The sequence below is a fragment of the Geospiza fortis genome, unplaced genomic scaffold (genome assembly GCF_000277835.1).
Source record: "Geospiza fortis unplaced genomic scaffold, GeoFor_1.0 scaffold229, whole genome shotgun sequence".
Taxonomy (NCBI): domain Eukaryota; kingdom Metazoa; phylum Chordata; class Aves; order Passeriformes; family Thraupidae; genus Geospiza; species Geospiza fortis.
This window is the reverse complement of record NW_005054357.1, coordinates 601,604-615,201: the sequence shown is the minus strand read 5'-3', so window position 1 is coordinate 615,201 and position 13,598 is coordinate 601,604. Positions and strand designations below refer to the sequence as shown.

Sequence of the window (13,598 nt, the reverse complement as noted above, 5' to 3'; positions counted from 1 at the left end):
TCCCCCCCCCCCCCCCTTTTTTAAATGGAGAAAAAATGAGCAAGGATCTCACATGTTGAGCTGAGAGTGTCACCAATCTCAAGATAAAAAGGATGTATGAATGGAGAGCTGAGGCCACTGTGGCTGGAGCAGTGCTGCAGTTATTCCCACTGTTTTCTCTCATCTCTGTGTGTTTTTTATGTGAAGAGTCCTAATTTTTTCATTCCTTAGCCCTTTCTGTGCAGTGTCCAGGGATGTGTCTATGGATATAAACATGTGGTTCCCCTGGAAGTTATTTACCATACTGAGAGCACAGATGATGTATACTTACAATTAGCAGTTACAAATTGACACCTTGTCCAATTATACACACTGAGTCAGAAAGAAATGACAAACCTTTGCAAACATTAATCTTCCTTCAGAGTCATGATATGGGGCAGAATTGTAGTAATGAAATATCCTTATTATACAAAACTACTTACAGATATTAGCAGTGCCCTTAGGTATAGGCAGATAAGAACCAGGGCTCCACGGTCGGCCCTGATAATTCTTCTTGCATTTTCCACAGTCTGGGCCTGTTGTGTTATGCTCACATTCACAAAGTAGTCTTTTGTTTTCTTCTTTACAGCCAGTAGCATGAAGGTTGCACTTACACCTAATTTAAAAAGGCAAAAATAAAACAAAGTGGGATATTATTTAGAGGTGAGGTGAGTTTAAGCTCAAGTTTTAGAAAAGCATGTCCTATGACAACAGCTCAATTTCTGTGCTGTCCCACTGGTATTGTTCTACCATGAAAGCATGACATCACAAAACATCCCTGCAAAGAGCAAGCTGCAGATCTTCAGCTCACACAGGTCTAAAGGCAGAAATGTCACTAAGATTCCAAGATGCTGAATCTTGTTTTCACTAATGCAGCACCACTGAGAACAAATAAATGATTCAGAATTTTTTTTTACAGATAGGTCTTGCAGAAATTCAAGACTTACTATTTCCAGGAACAAAACAAGTCCTCTGCTTATGTCCTTACAGAATTTGGTCCAAATTACACCCTGGAAGCCTAAGAAAACAGGCTTCATTTAAATATCCTCTGCAATACCACATTTCAATAGAAGGAAAGCTCACGATAATGGTGTCTTGCCATTCTTGTTCAGCAAGTGCTGTCTTGTTCAGAAAGGAAATTTTTTCCTGCTTTAATTTAATATAGCTGTAGTAGCTGAAGGTCAGACAAATTATTTTGGTAGGCACATTTAGTTTTACTTGGGAAAGAAACCTAATCAAGCCTTGTGACAAAATCATTAGATAAACCAGATTCTGCATCTGGTCTTAAAACAATTGTATTTTCGTTAAATTCCCCTCTTTTCCTGAAACTAGGACTTGCAGAATGGGAAGTTAGTTTCATAAACAAGAATTTTTACCTCTTTCTATCCCTTTTCAATGGATGTCAAAAACAGCTAAAATCTATTTCTGTTTGGGGCTGGAGAGAAAACCAGTATTTAATGACCTTTCCTGTTTGTTTTCCTAATGACCATACATCTAGTAATTTACAGGTTCTCATGTGGGCATTTGTCACCTGTTCCATACAGTGACCAATAATTAGAGCAGAACAACACATGGAATGGCCAAGTGCAAATTAACAGCTGTCAAGCTGCCTTCCATTTGGAAGGAATATGACCTGAAGCAATTGGCCACATACATATATATCCCCAGGGTAAAACAAGCTTGCAGTTGTCATAAGTAGCTGCTGGAGAAAATCCACAAGAATATGTGATACAGTAGATGGTGGAGCATTCTCCTGTGTGCTAGAAATGAATGAAACTGCTGTTATTTGAGCAATGCTCATTCTAAAGAGAAACAGGTTCAACACTTTTAAAATTGAAATGACCAAAATGTATTCAATGTGCTGGACAAGAGAAAGGGAGTAATTTTTACACAATTTACAAAATATGCGTGCTTGAAGACTAAATCAATTGTGACTTTTCAGTGAGTTGCCATAGCAGAAGGAAAGATGCTTGTCTGGGCATCAGTGAATGACATGCATCTATTCACTAGACACTGAACCATCTGGTAAAGGGTACTGCTATTAAAAAAAGCCATGGGTTGTTTTACTGTCCACAGGAATATGAAAATGGAACACTCCAAACTGGAGAGATATACAGTAAGAACAAGACCAAAAAATAGAGGAGAAAAACGGGAGAGACTGTCAAGTAACTAGAACAAATTAGAGAGAGGAAGGGACTGGATTTCTTTCAGGAGCAGATTTCTGTTTTATTGTAGGGACTCAGTGTCAGAGGCAGCAAACTGACCTAGGCAAGAGGAAGAAAGTGGTTGATTCTGAGGAAAAGCTGTAGTACCTAGGGCTCTGAAAGGGTGCTGCAGATTTGTACAGGAACTGAGATGGGGGAAGATAAAGGTATGTCCCTCTGCTAATTGGAGTAAATATTCACAGCTCTTTTAACAAGCACCTGAAAATTAAGAATAGTTGTGTCACAAAATCTTGTGCAAAATCTCTTTGCACTTCTTAGATGCTGTGCTTGTCAGATGTTCCTGAAGAGAGACTACCCTTCCTTAGTTTTGCTTGCATGGATAAAAGTCTTGGATGGACTCTGGTCTTCTCCGTCCTCCTCTGCTTCTATCCAGACCCGTGCCCTGCCTCTTCAGATGTATATGCAAAATATGCATGTATTTATATGTATGGATATATACATGCATACACAAATAACTCCCATAGAGCCTCACCATTCCCTTTTACTGCCCACTTGCCCTAATCCCTCTGTGTCCCACCTCTTTACAGGCTGCCTCCTCCTTTCCTTGATTTTCCAGGCAAGAGAGCATGGGCAGCACAGCTCTGCTGCCTGTCCTGGTGCCTGTTTTTTGAACTCCTTAGGGCAAGACTGCTGCAGAGGAAGTGCTTCTCAGCCCAAGGTGCAGCACCCACACCAGGCAGCTGTTCTGGGGTCCTGCACAAGGCATCCTGTGTGACTGCAGCCACCAAGCCCCACCAGACAGAGACAGTGAGACATCCTGCAGGGCTGTGTTTGTACCAGGTACAGGCAGCTTTGCACAAAAGCAGCAAAATGCATTTTCTTCTAGAAGTAGCTGGCAACCTCCTGTCAAATTTTAAAACCCTATTAACTGAGATTTAAAACCTACAGCCCCCATATAGGCATTCAGACTAAACACACACAAAATAAAGTAGGGACATTTTAGGCACTTAGCTTCATAAGTGGAAGAATTGCTAAATAGCTTTTCTTGTCCTAAACCAGTAGAATAATCAAAGATTCATTCAATCAATGCCTTTATGCAAATCAACTTATTTATATGCTTTATATGTATTTTTGAAAGCTTTCCCAGCAGAATTACCCAGAATGCTGCATCCCGTCTTAAAAGAAAATTCCAAGCAATAATAAAAAACTGAAAAACCCCCCCCAAACCAAACCCCAAAGCATTGCCCCCCCAGAAAAACAAACAAACAAACAAAAACAAAACTATGTGGAGAGAGGGGAGAGTAGTGTAGACTTCTAGGAGTATGATATAAAGAGAATAAGAGAAACAATAAGTTCAATCACTGGAAAAAAAGGACTGATCTAAATCTTTCATAGGCAGAGGATAGCCCAAATCTAACATTAATAACTGAGCAAAAAAAGAGCCAACAATGGTGAATTTCCAAACGATCCTCAGAAATCTTCAAACTTAGCTGTGTACACTTTCTAACGAGAAGAAAATAATGAACAAATGTGGTCACTAAGTTTTACTACAAGTTTAGTTAAAATTAAGGTTAAAAGTACATTCATATTAAAAATGTAAAATTTGATTTAAGAGTTAGTTATACTAGGCATAAAAAGAAATGTTTAAACCCCCCCTAAACCCAAACCACAAAAGATAATGTGTAGTAAAAACTTGGCTGTCTTAGTGTATAGCCAACAGAAAAGTGGGGTTTGGCTTATGATTACTTTCATAGAAGTATGAAAAAATCTGTAGATTAATAGAATCTGAAGTCTTGTTAGTGTCAGCAACTACATATAAGGAGTAAAAGAGTGGAAGTGTATAAGGAGATGTTTGGGAGACTGAACCGGAGGCTCTGATTCTCCTCTTGCACCACTTTTTTTGTGGAAGCCACTTGACAGATCTTGAAGAGATTGACCATTATTTCCTCTGCAATTCAAGGACATAGCTGAACAGTGAATGTGTGCAAAATGCAGGCAATGCTAAAACTGAAAGAGAACAAGAAGCATCTGTAGAAAGCAAACTGGAGGGTACCATGTCTGGGGAAACCCAAGCCAGTATCAAAATCTGTGGTGTATGTGGAGAGAGAAACAGGGAAATAATATTTCATATGCTTTTGGTTTTTTATGCAGGGTGAACTAGGAATTGGGCAATCTGTCCCAGGGACCTCATCAGAATGTACATATGCACAGTCTCAAGAGACTTCTGCAAAGAGAAATGTGTGTTGTGCTTGAGGGACAGACTTCTCTGGATGACTGAGAGAGGTAAATGAGCGTAGCAGGGCTGAGAGATGACTAGAGTACAATAAAAAGCTGCTTCTATTTGCAGAATAGCTAATAAGGAAAACAAATATTTAGGGTTACAGAAAGAGGGCTATTTTGGTAAAAGCAGCACCCAGATAGACCATGAGAGAACCACTCTTTTGATGAGATACACTGGATCGTCAGTGGTGTGGAAACAAAGCAGCACAGTCTGGACCTTAGGAATTCCAGCTGTCAATCAGCTGAGCATCACTGATCTGGGAGCTGACTTGGGCTCCCAGCAGATCACTCAAGATGTGCAATCAGCTTCCTATGGAGAATACCCAAATTCACTTCTTTCTTATGGAAGATTACCTTCCTTTTCTACTCCAGAGAGAAGGAAGGATTTTGTTATCTTATATGAATATCCATGGTGATAAATTATTACTGAAAATCCTAGGTACCATTTGTAATTTCATTAACCACTTGCTTTGAAGGCTGTTCCTAGCTGTCAATCTAAAATACTAACAAAAGGTTTAATTACATACAAATTACATTTAACACAACAATCCCATAGCCTGTGTAGATGCTTCCATTGGCAGAATGTGCTTGTTTGGGCTGCTTGTATAAGAATGGAGAAGGTCTGAAAACCTGAGAAACTGATTTAACCTCCAGTGTACTTAGTTCCATATGACAGTATTCCATGCCCATTTAGAAATCAAAAGAAGAAAGTCCAAGTCCTGTAGAGGGTATGATGTACACACACCCAGAAAGGCAATTACTGGGTAGCAATGGGTGGGTAGCAGCTGCTGGCACACTAAGTGGGTTTGCCTGCACAGAGAAGGGGATGACAGAGGGAGCTCTAATCAGTACAGCAGGTTTGAAGGCACAGGTTAAGGTCTGGAAAACAGAAGAGGGTCTGTGCTGCAGCCTCTGCACTGTACTGGCTAACAGCTTAAGGGCAAAATCTCATGTAAGGACACAGCAAATGTTAAGGGCAAAGTGCAGTTCTGAGATACAGTACATGCTCACTGTAAATGGCACTGCTGAGGTCTAATGCTTGTATGACTTTACAGAGAATGACTGAAGTCCATGATTCTAAATATCAACAACTCCATGGACAATTAGGTCACGTACGGAGAGACATAGGCCTTGAAATGGCTTTCCACCTGAAGGGAAAAGCTGTCTGCCATTTATATCTGGTGACAGTTTTTGCAGACTTTTTTATTATTGCTCCTGGTGGGGCAGATCTGTCAGTGCTGAGCTTGTGGAAGTGAATGCCACAGCCCCACAAAACTTGTCTGCATTTGGAAACTTCCACCCTGATGTTTCTGCAGCACAGTGGATATCCATCTTCCCAGTTCAACCTGCTAAGCAGCCTGGTTATAGCACACGCAAGAACACATTTCCCTCAACGTGCAAATTCAATTTTGAATCACCGGAGATTGATATTGCTGTCCAATGCTATAAACCCTAATTGTGTGGGAGAACAAATTTGTTTTTCTGACCACTCATCTCTGACAGACTCATTATTTTGTCATAAAGCAATTGAAATGATATTTTTGGCAGTTACATAAGGCAGAGGAGCGCTGTGGCGCACTGACGGAGCAGTGCTGTTGTGGTGGGAGCCCTGGGTGTGCTGTGCTCCTCACAGACTCTATTTACATACAGGCAAGTGACATTAAAATGCTGTAAATATCACTAAGGTAATTGCTAATAGCGTGCTGACGCTCCCACAGGGGAGTGCCAACCAACAGACTGGGGGCACGTGAGGGGATCCTTGATGTTCAAGAGATCATTCACGAGAAAGAAAGACAAGAGGAGCTCTTTGATACATTTTTAACGACTAGCCATATGTTCCTCACTTAGATACATCTTTGAATCATTCTAGGTCATTGCCAAAGTTTAGAAAATTAACTTGAAATCAACTTGGAAGCCTTCTGCACAGACTTCCCTTCTGCACGCCACGAGTCGGCTCCCTGCTCCCAGGTAAGCAAAGCCTGAGCTTGCAGAGGAGTTGGTGTGTTTGCTCTTCACATTACTGCCCACACAATGAAAAATACCATCCCCACACAGTTTTAATTAGGCATTTTAAAACACTGTTGGCAATGTTAGGAGCCTTAGTCAGCTCCCCAGTGCTAGCAACTACTTCCAGCACCTTGTTACAGTTGTCCTAAAGGACTTGGCCGTGTTTATCATGACATCAAACGTGTTAAGGCTGTCATCTACATTATGCCTCTCAAGCTTACTAATGACTTTGAGGCAGCTTCCCCAGTGAGGTTTAGTTTTCTAATGTAATGTAGACAGAGGAAAATTCCACATAACAAATACATCTGAAGTGATACCTCAGCCAGGAAGGAGGATGAGATGTAAATTGAGAAAGCAAAAGTCAAAATATACCATGAAATCTTTGTCACTCAATCACTATTTTTCAGATTTAATTTTTTTTTTTTTTTACTCCTTATGAGACAGAGTCATCATAACTTGAAAAACTTAGGTAAGGTAAAGGTAAAGGTAAGTTACAAAACTCTTGCACTGTTTGTGCAAGTGTACAAGGTAAACTTCATTAGTTAGGTATATCTGGTTATTCTCTAATTTTCTCTGACAAGTGAACACATTTTCACTGAGGCTCACCGTCTCAGAAACATTATGTTGGCTGAACAATATTATTCACTATATTTTAAGATTTTTCCATGTCATGTCAAAATCCCAAAGTATGCTGATCCTTACTGTAGTTTTCTAAGCTTAATAGATTTTGTGGGGATAAAAACAAGTGTAAGGGATACTGTTGTGAAGAAATAAAATGACTGCTGGTCAATTGATTTCTGTGGGGATGCAGCAGACACACTTTCATCAAAATGGTAGTCTTGGCTACCAATGCTCACTGTAAGGACTGACCCATCTGAAGTTTTGAGCTAAAAGGGTCAAAACCACCTAAGGACAGTTGACACTCAAGAAAATGGCATGGCTTGCTGGCTCCAGTAGGTCTGCTGAACAGATGTTCTGGCTCACATGAAGCAAAAAAGTAACTTCTCTTTTCTATTAATATTTTTTTTAGTCATATGAGTATCTCAGTTCCACAGTGATGTATGGAATCTAAATGCAGAGAGGGCACTGCATCTTTTTCTGGCTGTTAGGAATAAGACCCCTGTGGTCTGGTGGTTAAATGTAGTCACTATAGTGAGAGTAATGAAATGTGAGTCCTTTTTTTCACTTGTTTATTTCTGGAAATGCATTTGGTCACCAGTTTTTTCCCTGTCCTTTTCCCTGAATTTATCTAATACATAATCATAATCTCTCACTGAAAAAAAAAATTCCTTTGTGGAATAGGGCTACATCAATAATAAGGGATGAACAAATTCAATAATAACAAATATAACTTTCTATAGGTAGATACATTATTCTTTCATTTGCAAAGCAAGGACTAATGGTGGATCAGATTTTTAAGCTTCTTAAATCTGTAAGTAGCTTTGTGGTTAGAAAAGAAGTTTAACCTGTGCTCAGTAATCCTGCTGCACCTCAGTACCTTAGAATCCAGAGATTTACAGAAGCCTCTTCAACTTTATTCTTTACTGTTTCGTTTTCTCTGCTAAATTTGGGAGGAAATTGAATTAGATTCCCACAGGCAGTATGGAAAATTGGGGAAAATAGCTTCTTATTCTCCCTCAGCTGAATATAATGTATCTGGTGGGGAACAGCAAAGCCAAGGCACAGAGAGCATGTTTGCTTTGCTTTCTCAGCGGCCTACTTCCAAGCAGTTGGGAGAGCTTGAAATTAAAAAAGAAAACAAAGTCCAAAAGGGTAGCATAATTCCCTTTCCCTCAGTCCCAAGGCTCACAAAAAGCTAGCAGGGCATGGAATTGCCCACTGTTTGCACTAAGCCAACCCAACAATAAGAGTATGCAAGTGCTAAATTTAAACGTTAATAACATTTATTGTATTCATATGCTAGTAAGCATTTCTCTATACTGTCAGGTGAATGCTGGCAATACAAACAACTACAGCATCACTGCTGATCAATTTATATCTCAACCTGTATTTGATTAGGATTGATTATTGTCTGATAGATGCATATTATCTTCCTTTTGGAGCAAAATATCATTGAGGCAGGTCCTTCTGGCTTGGCTTCTCCTTTTCCCCTGCCTCTTTCAGAAGCTACCATACAAGCTACCATACCTGGCCCAATAAACTATAAATGTTTCTGAAATGCAGTAGGTTACCAAATGACAGCCTTCCAGACAAACAGAGGCAACTGAAAATGCTGCAGCCTAGATCACCAGCACTTATCATAAACCCAGAAAGGAGGAGGCAGTAACCTGAGCAAATGCCTCAGTAGTTAAGCATTTATAACTGTTCTGATTTTGTGACTGCATAAAGGAGTGTCACAGACCAACAGATATTCTGATTTCAGAAAATATTCAGACTTTCTTCAGTTTCTTAGATCCAAAGTCTAAAAGTAATCCACTGATGCATATGTCTAATAGAACAGAACAGCTAATTGAGTCCAAGTTATTCCAGTTTACCACATTAAAAAAATACCTATCCTTAAACACTTTATAAACTTAGCCAAGTGGACTGGACACATACTTTTCCTAACTTTGATTCCATATTCCGTAAGTGTTAAAGCAGAAATAAGTATTTGACTATATAGCTGCTGTTAGCTGCTGTAGAAAGCTAACTTCCGTTCCCTTCCTAAACATTCATTTTTGCATTTTCTTCAGAGGTATTAGTTTTTATGGAAATGTGTCAATAAAGAAAGTGATTATAAAATCTGCTAGAGTTTGCTAGCAGCGTGTTCTGCAAATACTTTCACTCGTGAACACACTTTGTCAGATTCTTAGCTGAAGTAAATCCATCTGGCTCCTGTAAATTCAATGAATTTATGTTAGTTCACACTGCCTGAAATGAAGCCTAATTTGTTTCCAGCTTTCATTCATATTATCCTAAGCTTGGTGGCTGTATTTTTAGGTAGCGACAGATAATCTTTTTATAATTTTCAGTGGCAGGTCCAAGGCCTTGAATAATCATGGAATGGAAACTGAGAATCAGCGGAGGATAAGAAGCCCAGGTGTGATGTGCTTAGGGACAGGACTGCTGTCAAGGCAGGATCCCAGTATTCCATGCATCTGTTTTGCTCTAATCTTTAACCTCAGAAATAGGAAGCTTTTCTGACCTATGTGAAGGATGCTGACAAAGGTGGTCATGTGTCTTCCAGAAAAGAAGCAAAACCTCTTGTGAAGATGAAGATCAAGGTCAAGAATGACATTTTCTTCCAGTGCTACCAACTGGTCATTTAACACTAGTGATTGTTTTGGTAGGTTCCCAGACAACCAATGAAGAACTGAGAAAAAGTAGCTGATGTAAACTCTAAGTACATCAGTGTTACAAGTTGTTTTGCTTTTTCTTTCTCTCTCACTTGAGAACTTTTTTCTTTCTCACTGAAATCCCTTGGGTCTCACCTACTAAATTGCTGTACTTCTCACAGCAATCAATGTCTTGACACAGGGATGGGATGAGAGGGCAGAGGGGGAAGCAGGCCTAGCAGGGGTACTACAGAGCTCAGGTGTTCTGAGTTGCCATGATATATCTCCTGTTTTAATTGATTTGCTCTAAATATAAAGAAAAACTAGGAGATGGTAAAACGTGAATATCCTCAGCTCCCCACAGTGTTACATATCAGAATGGCAAGGTGTACTGGGACAAGAATACATCTCTCTCCAACCACCAGTTGGAATAACACAGTCTGCTTGGCAGTACCCTGCCATTGTCTGTCTGATGGTTAGGGAGCATGTTATCTAGGATTTGACAACTACTCATTGCCATCAGGATATTAAAAAAGAAAAGATTTTGGTATTTAAAATCTTTTGGTGCTGTCCAATGTCCTTCTTACCCATTCTTAGTTTGCCATCCATCATTGGGCAGTTATCGTTACCAGCAAGTCAACAGACATGAAAAGATACCTGAAAACCACCTTCTATCTTAATCACAATAATACCACCAGGCAGGATTTAACCACTGTATTGCAGCAGTTTTTAAAGAACCTGCTAGATCTAAGAATGTGGTACACAAATCTTGCATGAAAGGTGCAGCAATATATCACTGCAAAGTTTTATAGCTTACAAATTTAAAAGGAGAAGTTAAGAAATCCTTAGGAGTCATTTTTTCTTCTCTTTTCTCCTGATACAAATCTGAACACTGGATTTGAAACTCCCGGCATTCTGCTAATGTGCATCACCACTTTCAAGTTTATTGAGAAATCAATTTTTCTGGGTTTAGTTTAATTAATAAGTACCAGTCTTACATCTGCTCAGCAGCACTCCCAAGAAAGCTGCTCTAAGATGCCAGTGATTACGCCAAGCTTCCTGTCTTTATTTGTAAGTAGTATTTCACAGCATCAGCTGCCAGCTGGTCCCAAATTCTTTTTCCCAGCACAATACTGAAAAGGAACAATTTGTTGTGTGGGAGGTCTAAAATTGTGGCCATTAAATTACCATCCAAGTGGACATGGTTTACAAATCCCATTCAAAAATGTCATTTAACAGTGTGCAGTGGGAGAAATTTTATTCTTGCATGCAGCAATACCCCAAGTGAGCTGTTAGGAATTTGTGTCCATGACTGATGCAGGACAGACCTGGCTGAAGCAGAAATATCTGTAACAGCTTAGAAAAAGACTCAGGGCATAGCACCTATTGTGTCACAGTAGGGAATATTTATTTTCAAGACAGCAGTGTTTCTACTACATGAGAAACAAGCAAGGTTAATTTCATACTGATTTTGGTAACCTTTGGGGGACTATAACCGAGAAAAGCAGCATAAAGATATCCATGGTGCACACAGAATTCAACACCAGGGAAACCAGCTCTGTGAAGCCACACATCTACTGCTCTTCTTAAAAGATTTTAAAGCATTTCTGTTTAAGAGACCTCCCAAAGACTCCTTTAAAAGCTCAAACGTGTCCCCAGCAGTCACTGCTGTGGATGGTATACATGGAAGAGTGGGGTATGGGCTGGAACTGATTGCCTCCAAGGGAGAGAAAATACACCTTGTGCTGGTCTGAGCATTGCTCCTGGAGGGGCAGGGGGTGTCCAGGGCTCGCTGCTGTCCTTGCTGGCAGAACCTCTGCACCCCAGGCAGCTGCAGAGCTGGGAGGGCAGGATCCCTGCATGTAGGCACAGAAGGGATGCAGAATAGCCCACCCCACCCACACTGGCCTTTGGCACCAGGTATCGCCTGAAAAAGTGAGACCTCTGATAGCTTAAATGCAATGAATAGCCAGGTCCTGCTCCTACTGCAGTCAGTAACAGGAAAGGTTTCCCTGTGGGGGCTGCTATCAGGATTCAGTGAGGAACCTTCTCCCCTGCTCATTCTCTGATAGGCCTCTGTTGTGACCAGCCCCGCTTTAAATCCCTCTGGTTATGCTTGTGTCTGTAAGTTGGGGGATTTTACAAATCAAAAAGTCCTGAGGAGATTTTCACCTCCTTTCCAAATAAACACAAAGACCAGGGAAAAATTTGTTTCCAAGAAGATGAGTTGTATTGAGAAAAAAGCAAACACAAAGCAGAATCATTTCTGGAGGCTGTCTAACCCTGCCAGAGGTGCTGCTTCAACCCCAGTGACAGGAGTCATGCAGGATGTGCATATGGAGCTGGAGCAAGGGAAAGAAGCCAGCACAAAAGCTTCAGGCAGGTCATCAGGAGACCCACTTACTTCTCTTTGAAAAGAGCCAGGAAGACGTCAGACTTTTATCCAAAGATAAAAGGTCTATTGAACATATCCCCATTTTTTTGCTACGTATGTTGGCCACCTTTTGCTTTAGGTGAACCACCAATACACACAACCCACAATAAAACATATCAAAAAAGAAAGGCTAAGTTCTCTTTCCAGTTAGGTTCTGTTAATGGTTACATATGACCTAACAGTCCCTGAAAAGCCCAGGCTGTACGTACTTTAAACAGAAAATATCAGATTTCCTTTCCTTTTTTTTTTTAATAGGAGATGTGTTGGGGAAAGGTAAAAAAATATTGACAAAAGCACTCTTTTATTTTCAATATCACCATGAAATGTCTGGACACTGTTTGGGCATTTAGAAAAACTGCTGGGGTAAGTGAAGGCATAAGTAGAAATGTAATGCAGGCAACTGTCTTTTCAGACTTCTGAGAATCCAGACATGAAAACTTTTGGCATGAGATTTAGTGGCCTGTCCTCTTAGTGGGTATTTTAGAATGATAAATATCTAAAATATTTTTGAATTGTGCAGACTAATGCTTGATTCTGAAAACCACCTTAACATTTCTCTTTTCAGGCTTGTTCCTACCTTGACCTCATCTGCACAGAAGCCACTGCCTGATGTTCAGCACTGTAACCACTCTGAAAAGCACCTTTTTACCCAGGTAAACTGAGTCCTGCTGCTCTGCTGTTGTTGCTCAGGTGCTACTGAATCAGTCCTTGGTGCCCTCTGCGGCCCAGCCCCGGGAGCCACGGCTGGGCTGCACGGTGCAGCATGAGTGCCACGTGCTTACATGAGGGCACGTTAATTGGTCTCTTTTTGAAAAACCACATTGCTGAACTTCAACTTTAAGGAGAATTATAAGGCAGCTCTGTTCTCTTCTGGACTGTATTCCAGGGTATTCATGAATACCCTGGAAAGCAAAGCTGAGAGTGCTTAATGACCTGTTCAGAGTAAGGGAAGCTGAGTAAAGATTTCAAATCTAGTTTTCTCCTGGTGTTTTCTTGTGTTTCATTAGGGTTGACTTTTAAAATGCTTAGGCCTCATAGCTCCACCTAAAGTAACTGGGAATTGGTAGCTGCTTATTATCAAAGCAGACACTCCCAATGTACTTTAAAATACACAGAGCTTTTACAGTTCCTCTTTTTGCTTTTTTGCCTTTTTTTTTTCTTTTGGTTTTTCATCTTGATTGGAGTCATAACTTGAAAGATGAATGTGTAAAAACAAAGCAACATTTCTCAGTGTTTATGATGTTAGCCTCAATTTTTTAAACTTCTAAATTCCATACAATATAAGCTCCTTGTCACAGAATAATTCCCTCTGGAATGATAATGATACGAATTATTTGCCAGTAGTGCCATTGCAAGTAATTGATTTTTTCAGCTCACTGACTGAACTGAAAAAAAAAAACAACCCAAAAACTGGGGGGG

The 13,598-nt window shown here is 40.2% G+C and overlaps 1 protein-coding gene across 1 annotated transcript in view; it reads right to left on the bottom strand.

Moving 5' to 3' along the window:
* NTNG1 (netrin G1) overlaps positions 1-13,598 on the bottom strand; it is a 146,031-nt gene that overhangs the window by 55,988 nt on the left and 76,445 nt on the right. Inside the window, exon 4 of the mRNA XM_031059154.1 lies at positions 462-634. Within this exon, the coding sequence (XP_030915014.1) occupies positions 462-634 (173 nt within the window). The remainder of the gene's footprint in view (positions 1-461; positions 635-13,598) is intronic.